Source organism: Cardiocondyla obscurior, linkage group LG01, assembly GCF_019399895.1.
Source record: "Cardiocondyla obscurior isolate alpha-2009 linkage group LG01, Cobs3.1, whole genome shotgun sequence".
Lineage (NCBI taxonomy): Eukaryota > Metazoa > Arthropoda > Insecta > Hymenoptera > Formicidae > Cardiocondyla > Cardiocondyla obscurior.
The window spans coordinates 2,569,389-2,588,426 of NC_091864.1; the positions used below are offsets into that span (position 1 = coordinate 2,569,389).

Genomic DNA, 19,038 nt, shown 5'->3' on the forward strand with positions numbered 1-19,038 from the left:
AAGTGTCAAGTAAGATACATTTGTCTACAAAGAACGAAATAAGTGTATAAATATCTTTATAGCTGAAAAAAAAATCGGCAATTTCAATAATAATGTGGAAAATGGGAAGAACTAAAATAATAATATTTAATTACTTGTGATTAAAAAAAAAAGAAAAGAAGATGCTTGATTCATTTACTAATTGATGGCGCATATATGTGTTGCATACAAATTAGAAAGTGTACCTAAACCAGAAAGATAATTATACACTCTTTTTTTCGGATTCGTAGTTACGTCAGTCGTTCTTCGAATGTATTAACGTGTCGTTCATTTTATTTTTCAGATCCAGCACTACATGTCATGACGGATTATTACAAGAGACTGGGTAGACATTTTTGCTCGAAATGCGGGAAAGAATACAAGTGGATGCAATCGTTGATCAGGCACAAACGAGAAGAGTGTGGTAAAGATCCGCAGTACACTTGTACTATATGCGGTTTGAAAATTAGACATAAGTGGCAGCTGAAGAAGCACATGATCAACGTCCATCGTTTAGTTATCCCGAACGGCAAAAATATTTGAAACGGTCATCAGTAATTAAGAAAATCCACGTAACAAATATAAGAATTGTATACATACTTGAAAAAAATTTATGACATGTGATTTTATATTTTATTAATTTGTTTTTTTTTTCTTTTCTTTGTTAATGATTTTAAATGTTTGATAACTAATAATTATAATTTTGATATTATTATTTGAATCTTTAAATTTTTGATTATTGAATAATTTTTATTAATTGTTTGTACTTAAAAGCTTTTCGTAATATTAGAATAATATACGTATTTGATAAAAATAATGTATATGCTACAATAATGTATAGTATAATTTATGCATCTTATGCATGTTATGTATACATAATGTTATTTTTTATTTAGAAAGTGAGAGATTATTGAATATAATTCAATATTAAATTTAATTAATGATTTTTCTTTTCTCATATTATGCATTTTTATATCTATTGCCACTTAATGAAATATGGTATTTACATAACTTTTTGTGATACTAACGTCTATCTTGATAAAAAAAAGATAACGGGTTTAATAATTATTTCGATAAAAAAATGTATCAAGTTTGTTTAAAACAACTGTCGTTACATTTTACTGTAAAAAATTTATGTGAATTTAAATAATTGCCAGCTTATCATTTTACAAATCTTATAATTTCTTTGAGGAAAATACTTTGATAAATTAGAACAAAAGAGACTGATTATTGAAATAAAAACTGTATATATACTATATGTGTGTATATATAATATAGTATATGAGTACGTTCATCGTCGTGTTCATATATGAATATAAGGAAGATAATGCAAAAGTAGAAAATACATTAAGATATAAAATAAAAATACATACGTTGCTTTCGATTATGGTGTTTCATAATTTTCTAAACTCCTTTCGAAATTTCCAATATTCCGTCAAAAATTAACTAAAAAATTGTGAATTTATTATATAATTGTGAATACATTTCGTTTCGAAAGGACTATCTTTAAAAATAATTAAGTGAACTCAGTTATAGTAGTTTGTACTAGTAAAATCTAACTAATAAGTTGTGATATTTAATTTTAAATTAAAAAAAAAAAACGAAAAAACTAAAAAATAAGTATGTAATGAATTGAAATTGTAATACGTTCATAAATTAAGAAAGAACAACTAAGAGCACATGCTAATGTCGTAATTTTTTTTGTAGGTATAACAAAGGTCTACAAATCTCAATATCATATGCGATATTACGGCAAATACATCTGCGAGACATGCAAAAAGGAATATCGATGGAGACATTCTCTGACGAGACACAAACGCGAAGGGTGCCATTATAAGTATACGTGTCCGGTGTGCAATGTAAAGATTAAGCCTAGACGTCAGCTCGTGCTTCACATGGCTCACGCACATCAATATTAAGAAATAAACATGTGAAAAACGTAATAAAATAGAATAAGAAGTAACTCTGTATTAATCCGTTACTCCCACCCAATAGTTTTAAATTAAAAAAAAAAAAAGAAAAAAACTGACGCACAAAATATACATAATATAATAATTTGGTTTAATAATTTTTACTTATATTTGTTTTAGAAATAGTGCACGTATAAATATTGTATAATTTTTACAAAGTTTTGCAAATATGAAGTTTCTGTTGCATCTTATAAAATATATCTATTATTTTTATTTGACGTAAATAATACAACAATGTGATGGCAGAAAATATATACGCCGTAAGTAAAATATCTTTATTTAAAATATTAGACTTTATCGAATTAAATATTTTATTTTTTTTTAAATTAACGTTAATATTCATATTTCCTTTGAATCTAGATTATAAATCCGTTACCACAAAATAAAAGATAATTTTACTTATCGAGATATTAATGCACAGCAGAAGAGTTGTGAACTACGTTTCGGTTTATAAAACATAAATATATGCAATTTGTTACAGTGCCTAAATAATTTTAAATTTTTAACAAATTATTATTACGCACATAAGGCCGTACGAATACCTATTTTTACGAATTTCTTCGCGGAAAACCACACAAACTATCCATTTCAAAATCGAAATCAGGAATTAGTTCAACAGAAATAAATTCAAATTATTATGTATGTGTTTCAGACGTAAGGTACCGTTTATCTTATCCATGCAACACATGTGGAAAGATATACAAATGGAGAGAATCTTTGAGTCTACACAAACGAATGGAGTGCGGTATCGAACCACGATTTGCTTGCAACATCTGTGGCAGAAGATTCAAACATAAGCATCATCTTATGAAGCATCACAATTCAATTCACAAATATGACCAATAATAAATAAAGTTGATTTATTTATATTAACAAAAAAAAAAAATAGTACGTGATATATAATTAATTTTTTAAACATAGTATTATAGGAACTCAGATCGAAATAAAACTACGGTTTAATTATGAGTCCCGAACGAAACTAAATCCCTGATAAAAAAAAAAAGAAACCCTGGATGATGTCATGGATGATTATTATGTATAAAATTTGGGAACGATCACAAACTTCATATGAGTGACAAAATTTTTATATAAAATTTCCTTCAAAATTCATTTTGCAACAGTAATTAATAATCTACCCGAGTGGAAATTTATTTAGTATCCAGACGCTTTGAACGTTACGTTTCTGGCTCAGTTCTGGACAGTTTCGCTAGACAGTCGCGAGATGAACCACGAATTGGCTAGCTAATTATTAGATAAGGGTTGGAATTAATTTTCACTCGGGTAATTATTATGTCTTAGCTACCTTAGTTTTTTTTCTTTTTTTTTTCTTTTTTTATACTATTATAAAAAATATTTTGTCACGTTGTTTTGTGTTTTTATTTAGAATATTATAGCGTTGATTTGGGCCATAACAATTACTTTGTAAATTTTCAATATTGAAAGTAAAGGTGATCATTCCCGGATGCTATTTGAACTGATGGAAAGTTTCTTAATAAAAAAGAAAATCAAATCAAATTTGCACTTTTTCTTATTTTCTCCTTTTCGTCATTACATCAATGGGCCGAAGCGCGTGAATTAAACGAAAAGAAAATTTTTGAAGTCGTTGTAGTACTTTTATACATTTATTTGAAGAAAATAATTTTTTATTTTCTTACTTACTAACAATACTCTTTAATTAGTGTCTCTAATTCTTTAAGGACATGATGTTGAATACTTTTGAACTTCCTTCTCATACTAAACTTAAAATAATGACTTCTTAAAATTTTGAATTAAATTGATGACCATTTCTAATATTATCGAATTTATATATTGCGTTGTTTTTTTTTCTTTTATCGCGGAAAATATGAAAGAAATTAATACAGCGGTTATAAAATGCATTCTCAAATATATACACGTATTATTTTTAATGTGTTTTTCAGATGGTTCTAATTCATTGACCATAGTGTTTCCATGCAGAAATTGCGGCAAGATTTACACCCGAAAGTCTTCAATGTACACCCATCTACGAGTGTGCGGCCAAGAGCCCAAATACAGTTGCGTACCTTGCGGCAAAAAGTTCAAGTACAGACATACGCTACGGTCGCATTTGACGACAAATGGACATGTTTTACGATTACGTTAGAAATTAAACTGCAATTTCAATTATTGTTTCGACGATGCTACTCTTTTGTATATTTTTATTTGTAAACATTATTTCTGTCGCATTGCAAACAAAATTATTCTTATTAATAAAGAATTTTTTCAAGAATTAATATAAGCTATTTTTCTAATAATTGTAAATCCTACAATATACATTTAAAAAAGAAAAAGCACTTCCATCGCAAATCAACTGTATTATTCATCACGTGTTATAAAATAAAGACTCGATAATTATCTACGTATATCTTATCGCAATTCAGTGAAAACATATATCACTTACTTCGTTAACTATTTCCCACTCCCGTCTCTCTATTATAAAATTTTATCAAAATCTTTTTTATTTTTTTTCTCTTGTAGTGCTTCAGTATTTTGGAATTAGACGATGCATTAGATTAGATGGATTAAGTATAAGTTGCAGTAACAAAAGTTTTAGCAAAAAGATTCGATTAAAGAACGATCATCCATGATATATGTGTTATTTTCTCAGCTTAATATGCTTATTAATAGAAAGTAAAAAAAAAAATCAAATTATAATTGACACGATTACAATAGTAATACACGGTGGTGTTATTATCGTTCGAAATAAACGCGGTGTTTCGCGAGGGGCGAGGGAAACATTTGATAGCGCAATCGATAGTCTTTGATCTTCGATATTAAATACTACGAACGATTTTTCTTGTTTTCCAGTCTACATGCAGAAGATTTGGGTCTGCTTCCAATGTGGTAAGCGTTACCTATGGCGCGGCTCCCTAAAGAACCATATACGAGTGGAATGCGGCAAAGAGCCGGCCTACAAGTGTCCCATCTGCGGTAGGAAGTTCAAGCACAAACATCGCTGGCAGTCGCACGCGAAATGCATGCACAGCATTAAATTGTAACGCGAGATACGTTTCGCAATATAGTTATACAGTCGTTTAACGATTTTACTTGTTTATCTGTATATAGTTTGATTTAATTAGCCGCGAGCTTTTGCGAACGAAAAATGAATGTGCGATATTTTTCAACGAAAACGCCAAGGAAAGAAGTGTGTCAAACAAACTTTGAATTCGTATAACGATTAGCTGTTAAGAAAGAGAGCAGTTTCTAAACGAATCTATTTTTTAATAATAAGGTCAGCAAACTTAGCAATGTCAATAAATTTTACGGTAAAATTAATAATGTATAGATTTAACATTTAGGCTTATGGCATAAATCAGTATTTGGATTTATGAAATTGATGAAGTATTTTTTTATTTCAAACGTGTATGTGATTTGTTACTTTAAACGCATATGTGGATTCCTAAAGTTTCAAATAAAACATATTTTATAACTATATTTGTTATGAAGTTGTAAACCTCATTATGAAATAAACGAATTAAGTTCAGAATAATTACCGAGAGAGTGGGAGAGCGAGAAATTCGTTCATAAACAGAATCTAAATTTATTTTGAAACCAATGCGATCCAAATCACGGATATACATGAGGTTAAATAATAATCTTTTCATCCTCAGACTTTTTTTTCTTTTTAAATTCTTTATACATTCTCATTTTAGCGATTTAAACTTTAACAGTGATCAATTTAAATTCGTTATTTGTAATGACAATTTATTAAAATAAATTTACACAACTTAACCGATTTATTATATAATGAATGAGTATATAAAGATTTTTATTTAAATTAAAATTTGTACTGTTTTTTCCTTTCATCCGAATATACCACGCGTAATCAGTAATTTCAAGATCCGAATTAAATTTTCTATCGTACCTATCGTAATATGTCCGCTCACAGGAATTTTTATGTGCAGGACTCAAAGTGGACGAGGTACGGAGCATAACTTCTTATGAGTTCACAAGCATGGATGATTCTTTACAAGTAAAAAGCTCTGAGAACTTTGTGAAGCGCCTAACAAAAAATTCGACTAAACCTCAAAAACCTCAAAAATCTCTAAAACATCAAGAACATACATGTAATTTATGTGGTAACAAATACTCGACGCCAAGCAGTTTACGCCGTCATCAATTACAGTGCGGTAACAAAGAAGCGACACTTCATTGCAATTTTTGCCCAAAGAAATTCTACAGGCGGGATAGACTCAAGGAACACTTGTCCAATCATTATATTAGGAACGATCCTAATTTTAGCTTTAAACGCAAAAATCCGTTCTAAGAAATGTTGAACTATATTAAAAATAACTTTAACTTTAATTTTTGCGCGTTTTTTTTTTCGAAAGGAAGTGACATGCATACAAACTTGACGCGAATTTATTAATTGCCACTCGTTTGGACATACATTTCGTTATATTATAGAGATTAAGTGTTGCAAGAGTTAAAAACAAAATTAACAGAATATTTCTCGATAAAAGAAAGAAAAAAGAAATATATTGTTATATAATTTTTTTTTTAAATTACATTTATATTGTACTTGCCGTAGAAAAAGGCTGTTAAATTTATTTTCGTTGGATTTTACGAACGAGCATATGCAATAAATTTTTCAATGCAATTAATGTTGAATTTAAGCTTTAATTTCTGATGTAGAACAGTGTTCGGATTTATTATTATTTTTCAGAAAACTTATTAATTTTCAATTGTATGCGTAATGTGTTAATCAATAATATATAATAATGTGCTCGAGTTTTTTCTTCTTACGTATTACATTTTAGTTAAGTAATAAATGACTGATTACCTGTTTGATATCAGGTGCTAATTTTTTTTGTTATTAAGTACGAACATATTATTTCTATGTGGTTAATTGTAATAACCTTAATAAAAATCTATTCTTGTCATGTTATTTGTAACGCAATACAGTATTTTTTTATTTCTCATATAAAATTGTTTCGAATTTTATTACATGCAATAATACCCGATGCGAGACACCCATCATTAAAATATTAATTAACACATATTAAGGTGGAAAAATTAATTTAATTTTAACAACTCATCCGAAAACAGCGTATGGAAACATTTATCTATCACGATTATTTATCATTAGTATCTGCAACGCCAAGACGCATTAAATCGAGCGCTTTCGATGTTACAGTTGAAAAAAATGCAAATCAGAAGAACAGCTAAACGATCGCTAATCTTTTTTTTCAGTGTCTTCCTGGAAATCTAAGCGGAAATCTTCCTGGTCTTGCTACCAATGCGGCAAAAAGTACAAGTGGAGGGACTCGTTACAGAAGCACCAGCGGGTCGAATGCGGTAAAGATCCCACTTTCGAGTGCTCGATTTGCGGAAGAAAATTCAAGCACAAACACCGATGGCAATCACATGCCAGATTGATTCATTGTATTTACGTATAAATGAGTTACGAACTAATCGGTGAAATGTAAAGTAATTTATATGTGCTAACAAAAGACAATGTTCCTAATTTTATTTGTTTACGCTAGCCTGAGAATATATTCTATGATTATATTCTTCAAAACAGTTGAAATACTTTAGTATGAATAATATAAAAAAAAAAGGAAAACTAAAATAAATCGAAATTTGCGATGTCGTCATTATTTAATGAAATCAAGATATTACCTTGTAAATATGAAAAGTCTTGTCGGAAATGTAATCGTAAATAATATACATACTTGTTCTCTGAGTTGGTTTATATAATTGAAATTTTAAAAAGCGAAAATTTACTTAAAAGCGGCATAAAATACAGTCTAAATAAAATATTTCAAAAATATTCTGTTTGTGCAAAGTTTTTCCTTTCCTTTATATCCTATATTACTAACTTCCGTAACATTAAAATAATATTTATTCGCCAATTACCAAAGTATAACGTGAATTATAAATAATATAAAATGGACTTTATTCAGTATATGTTTCAGTATTTTATAAATAAAATGCATATTGAGAATCTTTTGTGAACATAATTATTTGATATTATTGTAATTTTAGATTTATTCTATTTTTAAACCCAGATATTCTAGTAAAAATCAGCATGCCTTCTTTTTTTTTTTCTCTCTATCTTATTTTCTTTTCTGCTCTTTTTTTCCGTAATTTATCTGTTCTGCAATATCGCACCCTCCCGTCAACTGTATTTCTTTATGTAAAATAAATTTTAGCAAACGCTCTGATCAAATCTTTTTATTCAATTTCTCGGTCGCAAATAAAAATCTTAACTGCACGAATTTATCACTGCAATGCTTACCAAACACTATCAATAATAAATAAAATATAAATCAATGAAACCTTTAATGTATTACTCATTTATTAAATACTCATAATTGCTAATAATATATCTTAATATTTCGACTTTTTAGATTAAACAAATTTATTTTCTTATTTTTTTATTTTAAAAGATAGTTATATTCAAAGTTTTCTATGTACCTTCCCTTTTATATTTTTATCAAATGTTCGCGACTGTATAAATTACATTCTACAAATTGTATTTCCTCAGATTAATTTTGCACTTTTTGAAATTCTTTTTGATCAGACTACAGAGAGAAAATGATGACTGAGATATGTGTTATCTTTGTACCTCTACATTGATTTGGTACCATAAAAAAAAAAAAAACAAATCAAAAATAAAATATGTCACAAGTCGGTATTCATAACTTGTTCTTACATTTAAGACCAGCTTAGGTACAGATTTATTTAATAAATCAATAAACAGCGTCGCGTTAGCGTCTTAAAACATTACTTAAGATGATACTGAATCGAAAACGAACTATGAATACCGGTCCCTTTGGTCAGTCAGTCAGTCTACATTTTTAGTTACAATTATTTACGCAATTTCCGTTCGGAAAAAAAGTATCGCGATTACGATGTAACGCCAAACGAATTTACACGCAAATTGTCTAACCGTAATGTTTTTTCGTTGCAGGTCTTTTGGCCCAAATGTTAATGTCGGATAACACCGAGTGGAGCCAGCACGAAGCTGGCGGATCGCCGTACAAAATATCCAGAGGTGCGCGAAAGATGAGCACAAACGACGGCAAGTACGAATGCAACAGGTGCGGAAAAACCTACATGGCCACGACATCCTTAAGCCGGCACAAGCGACTTGAGTGCGGTGTCGTGCCCTGCGAGGTATGCCCTATCTGTAACCGCAGATTCAAGCACAGATTCGTTCTAAACGCCCACATCGTCGGCTGCGAGAGGAGAATGAATCAGACGATACAGAAGAAAGACTACGATTAACATTTACGTTAATCAACCACGAAGAATAACGAGAGTGATCGATTATAAGCGAGGATTGTAATATATAAAGAAAGAAAGAAAAAAAAAAAAAGCAAACTATGGAACCAGTCAAAATATTTTTCATCGCTTGTATATCGTGTGGATATACTTCCGAGATATAAGAAACTGAAAGCAATTTCGTGCAAAGTAGATACTTATTTGCTAACGATCTAAGACAAACGCATGTACCAAGGCAAGTGTTATCTTAACTTAGAAAAGTATATTTATAATTTTGAAAAGTATTAATTTATATTTCACACAATCCAAATGGATTTTACGCATGAGAGATATAAATAATCGAAGTATGCGAAAAAGATTGTTTTTGCTGCGCATATCTACGTACGTCTGGACGCATACTTATAATAAAGATGTCACAGTGCGATAATATATATTTAATCATTTATTATTTGTGCAGTTTAGTCATTAAAGTAGTCATATACGATATATAGTCAACTGTTAATCGGAGCCAAACGAATACTGCTATTTTGACATAAACGATGTCGTCCATGCTTTTTACTCCGCGAGTGAATGAATGTTGGACATGTATACTTCCTATTTTTTATCGTATACTAAAGTGCTGTAATAACTCAATGCATCTTAACGCGTAACCTGTACGTATCGTATTGAAAATATAAGATTGTTAAAGCGCATAATTATTTATGCTTTCATTTATTGTGGCCATTTTTCATGATTCGCGAGGACACCCCATTGGTCTTGCATGATTAACGGAAAAAGATTTTAATAAATTATTAATCCCGCGTACCCTTTCAAATGCATTAGTGCTGCGCGTCTAATGTATATTGTACATTTATTTGCATTTAATTTAGTTATATATGTTTTTGTGCGTTTTATTTCTGATAACAAAAAGCACGTACGTAATATATGCTCTGAATTCAGAAGTTTTATTTTATATATGTTTTCCCGTTAAATTATAATATAATGTAACTAATGTATTTAATTGTTGCAAAATAATATATAACAGAAAATTCGTTATAGAATTTTAAATCTGTGTTATGCCGACTTTTATCTAAAAATATCATCAAAGCTATCTTACGAAGCAATCTGCGAATTTTTTTTTTTTTTTTTTTTGCTTAAATTTAATTACTGAATATAAACCTTAACTTAGCGAAATTATTAATTAAAAAGTAACGTTGAAATCCGATTCGAGATTAATTATTTAATGTTTTATATATGTATATAATATAAGTTTAATAAATAATAAGATAAGATATGTACATCAATTAATACTCATTGCAATAGATTTCATTAAGTGCTAAGTAATTTAAATTAATATCTTACTGATTTAACTTGATCTCAATTTTTACGTGATTATAATATTAATGTCCCTTTCTCTCTCTCTCTCTCTTTCTCTCTCTCATCAATTTCATACGAATAATAAAATCTCTTCTATGTTCTAGACGGCATCCTGATGAACGAGCATAACAAAATTAAAGCATTTCATAAATCGGTTTTGTCATAATACGTAAGCGGCATGTCGCTCCTCTTGTATATACTATCTCGAAATAAAATTATTTATAAAAACTATATTTTTTTTTACAAGAGTTTATTCTGTTCTAATTAATTCACTTCTCTCTTTTCATTCTCTTTTTCTCTCGATTTCTTTTCTAATATTAATACAATCAGATTATGTTTATATTATGACAAAGTACTGTTAGAGAATTTCGACAAGTATGAAATTTTAAAATATAAGGCTTTACACTCTGTAATTGTCTCTCTGTAATTGTCTTTCCGTAAATTTAACAATAAAGTAATATTTAAGAAATAATAATTAAACACCGTGATGCGTTTCTATGTTATTTTTCCGTTGTAAGATATTTTTGTGACGTTACACTTTTTATTCATTCGACGCTCTGCAATTTTGGTGCGTTATGCTTTTCCATTTATTACAGCGCGTTCACGCACGATCTTTTTTTTTTAATGCATGAGCTTATAAGACATTTTTTTTAAATTATTAATTCTTTTACATCTTCGCAGATTTTTTTAATGGTCGAGACGTGAACTTAACGAACGTTTCTTGTTTCTTTTATTTATAGGTGACAACGAGCTGTGTGACCGATTAATTAACCTGACCGTAAATCAAGAGCTTGATAATTACGCTGGCAATCCAGTAATTTGTGACAAAGCTACAAGAATATATCCAATTAAAACTTTTGGATGCGAGATTTGCACTATACGGTTTACGGATAAAGACAGTCTTCGAAGACACCAAATTCGCATTTGTGGACGAAACTCCATTCCTTCTTAGGAACTAGTCTGTTACCTGTCTTTTACCCACCAAAACTTGAAGAAATAATTATCTACGTACAATTAAAAGTGTGTCATCTTCACGCATTTTTTTTGGTCAAACGTGAACAACGTGTACTATATCATGCGCCAAACGCAATCTACTTTATATCATTTTAGACTTTTTAAATATTTTTCCTACTTTACGAAACTTAATGTAAGGATTTTCTTAAGAAGAAGAACTACCTTTAAATACAATCGAGTACCACTTTGGAACTAATACACTAATTTAATCCTATATCAGAAAAGAACTCTAAAGAATGACGTTTGTAAAATTATTAATTTATCGTATTATGCGGGCGAAAAAGAACAACCTCATATTTTTTTTTTAATTATACAAAATCAAATATTTTTATATAAACCTTAATTGGCATATGGATTCTAATGAAAATGATGAGATATAATGATAAAAGAGAAGCAGGTTCTGTTAACATTGTTATTTTTTTTTTTTTTGATAGATTTAAGTTTCTACGTAAAATTAATAAATAATAAAAAGAATGTTAATACATCAATACGTCTACATTAATTTATGATTTTTTTTCTTCTATTTTTTTCTGTTTTGTATTGTATTGATGTCGTTTTGGTAATAATCTTACGTAAATATAGAGTTTGTACAAAAACTTATTAAAATACACTTGTATTCTGTACTTCTTAATAAAAATTAATTAATTTACAACGTTCGTACATCCATATTGTTACAATATACTATATTCATGTATCGTTATTGCTTTTTTAAATGAATAAATAGCTGCAAATTTTGATAGAATAGATGTTTTATTGAACTTTTTTAAACCTTACTTTTCTATATAAAATTATGTACAAAGAGAAATATATGAACCTCTTGTTATCTTAACAAAATCTTAAAAATTGAAGACTGAAAATTTTTCCTCTTCTCCTTTATCTTTATCTCCTTTTTTTTCTCTCTCTCTCTCTCTCTCTCTTTTCTTCTTAGTAATTCTAACTTTTCACTTTATAATTATCAAGACAAAAATTAAAAAGCATTTTAAAGTATGCATGCTGCTGGCTTTACGTTAATCGCTTGCCAGTCGCCTTGCACGTCTTCTAGTCTCGCGTCTTAACAAACTAACGATATCTTTACAGACGAGAATGGACAGTGCACCGCAGAAAAGAGTAATGACGAGGAACCGGAAGTCTGCGAGGTGCCCTTTCACGGCCAGCTTAACTACTTGCTATGCGACTCGCCGATTCTGAATAGCGTGGAGGCAAACGTAATTCAGAAAAACGCTAAATCCTGCCAGCAATTTCGTTGCGACGGCTGCGGCAGAGCGTACACGAGAGTCGACAGCCTGAAACGTCACCAGCAAAAGTGTGACGAGTTTCTGGCGTCGTTCCATCGGCAGGAAACGCTGGAGAGACTCCAGCAGGAATATTATTGCAATCAATGCGGGAAATCGTACAGAAGGCTAGACACTCTGCGCAGACATCAGCGACAAGTATGCGGCGACAAAGAGAGCAACATCTCATCAAAAATAGATAAGACGAGCTTATAAGAACGAATCCGATCCGCGATATTGATTAATTTTAGATAGAAAGACAAAAGGTCAGTTCTAATTAAAAGTTGGAGTAAAGTAATACGAATTTATAAACGCTGTTTGGAACTGATTTGTTGAAACTATTGACGAGACTGTCAGCTAACTTATTCAAGTGCGGTTTCAAAAGTGTTTTACGGTGGCTTAGCGATATTAACGACTTTCTTGCAATCAAGTTGTAGTAAAGTATTAATATTTTACGTATGTTAACATCTCGCTTCATTCTCATAACTCTTCGAGTGAACACCATTTTAATGAGCATATGGATTTGTCTTTTTCGATCCAGTTTTTCTCATCGTAAAGTATTTAAAAAAATATATGAAACGAGATAATAAATAATAGTCAATAAGAGCGGTAAAAGTCAACATAGATCTTAATGTGTATTGAAATAAAAAATTTTTTAAAAAAGAAACAAATTTTTAATTGCCGATTATTGCGTAAGAATACATATTTCGGGCCAATTTCGAACTATCTTTAACGTTATAAGTGTGACACGATCTGACAATTTAAAAGCGAGTGTATCAGTGTTCAAGTCAAAGAAAGCTTGATTAAAAAGGGGCGAACATAAAACTAACATAATGCATAAATGGCTCAAACGTTAAGAACTGAAACACGAATTGTAAATTTAATTCGATAGAACAGTCGAATAATAAAACAAAAAGTTAGTGCATAGTGACCACAATATAAAAATATAATAATACATTTGCTAGCATTGTAATTAATATTACAACACTTTAACTTTAAAAAAATTATTTATTACATATTTTATTGTTAATAAATTCTAAATACAGTTACAAGAAAATTCTTTGACTTGGATGCTATAAACCCAGATGTCCACGAAAAAGAGAGCTTTATGTGTTTTATTATATAGTCAATGAGAGATTTAGCTTCATATTCTATATGAACTTTACTAAATATCTAATAACATTTTCGAAATAAATGTGTACAAGATTAAAGAATTAATGTCTGTAAATAAATCTCTATAATATTCTCACGCACGATAAAAAAATTTTAATATTTATATAAATTTATATATAAATATTCAAATCAATTTCGTCCAATTCTTTGTAAATGCAAATTAATAAGAAATGTTATGATTTAATTTATATACAAATTATTTATCTTATGTTAGATATCGTCAGGAATAAAATTCTTTTTTTGTCAAACAAACATGGATTGCAAGTTCCTTAGTCGTAATAATATAAAATCAAAACAACGCAAGTTATATTGATAAAAATTATATAAAAAAAAAGATATTCTTTATTTTATGTACTTTACTTAAACTTCTGTACGTAATTAGTTAAGTTTCTTTTATATATATTATAAAAGTATTTAAAAAAATGAATACACAGAAAAATCGAGCGTTGAATAATTTTTTTTTTTTCTGAATTATCACGACAATAATAATTGTATAACGAATAAATAATGATTATTTAAATGTCGAAAATGCTATGTGTGATGCCACTTTTTCTATGTACTTTGATCTCAAGCATAATATAATAACTAAAAAAACTTCTTTCATTAAGTAAAGTGCTAACGATTTTAAATTATTAACACAATCTCTATTGTAAAAATATTTCTTTCACAGTACGTCACGCGTATTATAAACAATTAATACGAACACTCATTCCATAGTATTCTAATTTTATTACAAAACGAATGATTAAAGTCAACGTAATGACAGTATCGACCCTATCTCGAACTTCCTCTTGCATGCAGCTCATTCAAACTCATCTTCGATCTTATACCGAATTGCCGCCACGCGATGCATATTTCTTAATTTTATTTTTATTTTATTTTATTTTATTTTTTTTTCTCGCAACTTCGACTATGTTTTAAACGATTCGGACGTCACCTAATCTCCGATACTCTGCTTTCTTGCCGCAGGCGTAAATCAACCCGAGGAATACGACCCTTTGTGGATGCTGGAGCGGAAAGCGGGTAGCATCGGCCAGGAAAGTCAGGAGTCCCTACCGTTCCCGAACAAGCCGTACTCGCCGTCGAAGGCGCACGATACTTTAGGAATCGGTGGCGAATATCCGGTTGTTCAGGTGTACGGCGGGGATTCCTACATGCCGATGGTACCGACTCACTACGTTTGCACCGACTGCGGCAAGAAATACAAATGGCTGGACAGCTTGAGGAGGCACCAAAGGGTGGACTGCGGTAACAAGGAGAAGAAGTTCTCCTGTTACGCGTGCGATCGAAAGTTCAAATATCGATACGAATTACGGAATCACATCACCGCCCTTCACGGCGGGTAAATTTTTTTTTTCCTTTTATAAACGTAATTTTTTCAAAGTAAAAATTCGTAAATTAAAAGAACGTGACCTGATTTAATTTTCGCGGTGATGATTAAGAAAATATGTGATCTCTCTCGTCTTATTAGATTCCATAAATAAAAAGACATGATTATACTGTTTAATATTATCTCATTTGTTATCAAAATTATTAACTTAAGTACTACTAGATAATGTAAGAATTGATTCAGTTCCTGTTATTGACGAAACAATCAATTATCTTATATTTTATCATCAAGAATGTGTTAAAAATACATATTATCTGTTAAATATTAATTATAATATTATATTACAGATTGTTCCAATTAATAACTAATAAAGTTATGAATATAAAAAAAAAAGAATATGACGTATAATTTCTAAAAAGAATATTATTCTGCTTTCCGTATATTTATATATCACATATCAAGTAATAATAATCGAAACCTTTCCAAGCTTTACATTATCGCAACTTTAACTACTTGTTTCAAATAATATCAGATTAGATTTATATTTTGGTAAACTGTATTTATTATATCAATCTTGCTAGAAACTTGTTTTGTTGTATTCTATTTACGAAATAAAATCTATTAGTTTCAACAGTTTTCACGTCTAGCGCGAGTGCCGCAGACAATTTAAAATATTGCTTTTCGCGTAAAGAAACTGTAATTCAATATAAAATGCAGCGAAAATTACGCTTTAAGAAAAATAGAACAAATTCCTTCATCTCACGCGGAAAGAAGAAAGATCCTATAATCCCATTAAAATTACAATCATCAAAGACGCCTTGTGTACAGTTGCTTTTATTGTGAATGGCTACGTGTAACTCGACTCATGCAGTGTCTGTTCGTGTCTTTATCGTGATCTCGTGACGATTATTCCTAAGCTAAATCATAATCGCCAATCGCCACCGGCAAAAGGACGCGACGATTCCAGCGAAGCTTTACTGACACTCTATTGTGTGTTTTCTAGAACGGAAGTACTCGCCAGGTGACGCAATCGAACGGTACTATCAGTACCAGACGATGTATCTACGACTGGTGGCGGAAAACCAATTGACCAAGGAGACGATAAAAACAACGAGAGAAATCGATAATCTAACGAGAGTTTGTCCTGACGACGTCGCTGTCGAGGAAATGCAAAACGCCCTACCGCTGACGGAAGTTAACAGCAACCAGGTAACCGCGGGTAATCGCGATTACTATTGCCCACGTTGCGGCAATGCCTACACGAGATTGCATTCGTTGAACAGGCACATAAAATTCGAGTGCGGCGTGGAACCGCAATTCGAATGCCCTATCTGCCAGAAGAAGTCCAAGCACAAGCATAATCTACTGTTACATATGAAAACTCATCAGAAACCTTGAGACCATTCGGTACTAGTAATTGTTAGGCGAGAAGAACGTGTTGTAGAAAGTTATCGTGAATTACGACAAGTAGTATAAAAGCCAGATGCATTTTTTAATCTAAAAATACAGTATACGATATAGAGTTGACCGATAACTTGTAGATATAATTGATATTTAACCGACTTATATCGAACTCGTTATCAGCAATAGCAGGACCGAAGGAAATTTTATGTTATCGCTCATAGACTGAGTTACTGCCATAATTATTTTTTATCCAAAGCAACTTTTTATTCCCTACCTGAGATACTTATAAAAATATGTATACAAGACGTAGAAGGATTAAATATATTTAAATTAATTTTATAAATAATATGCAAAGATGCTCTTTTCTTCGAGACGTTTTATGTATCTACTCAGATATATTTATGATTCGCTTGCCAATAGAAATAATTGTTTTCAAGAATTAAAGTAATTTATCTCCAATTAGAAATAAACTGTGATGGTAAACGCATAAAATGTTGATATAGTTATAATATACAATATATAAAGAAAAAACTTTGCGAAAAAATGTATATTAAGTACTTCAATTGTATGTCGAGTGCGACAGTAGACAATGATAAAAATACAGATTTATATTTTTAGACTTAATAGAAAGTAAATAGCAGTGCCAATAAAACTGAAGTCTGAATTTTACATACGTGTACATACCAGTTAAATAATAATATATATTGTATATTACACATATAATTTATAGTAATATATTTTATCCCACCCAAATTTATATAGGGAGTACGTAATACGCAACGATAACGAGCTTTATGTCAAATATACGTGCGTAGAAATTTACAATTTATGTACACGAACAGATGTATATATGTTCAAATATATCATGTAATTGCAGCAAAGATAAACCCGTCTATTTTATGATCCAGCGAATTTCATTCGTATTTACGCGCGACTTTATTAATTTCGCATTGTATTTTAATATTATTCGGAAACGAATTTTATATCTGAAAATTACAAAATTCTACACTACAAACTAAAAGATAGTTCACTCACCGTTAGATGCGCAGCAGCGGAGTTAGTCAGCGTCGTAAATCTGTAACATAAAAGAATAAAAATTAAATTGTAGAGACGGTTCGAGTTATATCAATTGTTAAAAAATTATTAATTTAATTAAAAATGATATTTACCCTTGAGTTGCCCCGCTGAAGCAGGATGCCTCTCCCAGGCCTCCTCCTCCACTCAGATGGGATGTGTCGAGTCGTCTTTCTTCATGCTAGACACTCGCGAAATTCGCGACCGGGTGACTTTACTTTAACGCGAAAGCTATGAATTAAAAAAAAAAAAATCACTTGCAATTTTCCGCGCGATACTGGACGGTACTCGCGATAAGTTTCGCACAATAAAAATCGCCCGCGATAACTTTACGGTAATCCCGAATATAACGCCCGACGAACTGGCTGCAGTTCGTACGTTGATTATTGCGGCGGCGAGAATATCCTGAAATATTCCTTCGGATTTATCTAACAGAACAAGAGTTCTGCTTGGATAATATCCTCGGAGAAGTAAAATGTGTTAAGTACATATGAAATTATATGTGGTTAGTCAATGCCAAATATCTACTTCAAAGTAATTAAGTTTATTATACGCGAGATACGCGGCTTCTTTTTTTAATATTATTTTCAATTTTTGTATTAATTACGCGATGGGAACCTGCATATTTTGTTTATTAGAGTATTATTTATTGGGGTAAATTCCCCAGTGTTAGTAGTATAAAAATCATGCGACCTACTACAGCAGCGAAGTTTTTCTGCGACAATCTGTAACATATAAATATGAAAATTAAATTAAAAAGAGTCTTGAATAATACTGATGGAAGAAAAGTAATTTTTACGTAGCAAAGTACGGTAATTTAATGGAAGTAAAAATTAAAAGAAAGATTCTTACCCGGGGTTGCTTCGCCGAGGCAGGATGCCTATCCGAGGCCTCCTCCTCCTCTCAGGATGACTGTCTTAGTGGTCCCAGGGTGGTCGAATCCTCTTTTTGCGGATAAAATTCTTTATTCTTAACAGAAAAGAAGAATTGTTATTAGATGAAGATTTAATATTCTTAATTAACTATTGCCTACCCACCGCGATAATGTTGTACCCATGGGAAGAAAGTAATTTACAATTTAAAATCGGATAATCAATGTTATAGAACAAGTATAAATGATTCGCGATTTACCATACAATTACATGCGGTCGAAGTTTCGCTACGTATGTACACATGTATG

At 30.5% G+C, this 19,038-nt stretch overlaps 1 protein-coding gene and 1 long non-coding RNA gene across 8 annotated transcripts in view; one reads left to right on the plus strand and one right to left on the minus strand.

The window, feature by feature from the left end:
- Positions 1 to 16,793, plus strand: part of LOC139105269 (longitudinals lacking protein, isoforms H/M/V) — a 175,982-nt gene extending 159,189 nt beyond the window's left edge. Inside the window, exons 7-8 of one of the 7 annotated variants that reach the window (XM_070662364.1) lie at positions 15,020 to 15,392; positions 16,384 to 16,420. In XM_070662364.1, coding sequence (XP_070518465.1) covers positions 15,020 to 15,392; positions 16,384 to 16,405 — 395 coding nt within the window. In that variant the 3' untranslated portion in view covers positions 16,406 to 16,420. Of the gene's footprint in view, positions 1 to 3,907; positions 4,246 to 5,911; positions 6,289 to 8,922; positions 9,336 to 12,683; positions 13,109 to 15,019; positions 15,777 to 16,383 lie in introns of those variants that run through there. The other 6 variants (XM_070662446.1, XM_070662529.1, XM_070662202.1 and 3 more) reach the window with 6 other exon arrangements.
- Positions 16,794 to 17,449: 656 nt separating this feature from the next.
- LOC139108762 (uncharacterized) lies at positions 17,450 to 18,999 on the minus strand. Its single transcript, XR_011546718.1, has 3 exons — positions 18,711 to 18,999; positions 17,954 to 18,583; positions 17,450 to 17,859 (listed from the first exon to the last, which is right to left on the minus strand). It is a non-coding gene; the product is annotated as an uncharacterized lncRNA (long non-coding RNA).
- Between the last annotated feature and the right edge of the window lie 39 nt (positions 19,000 to 19,038).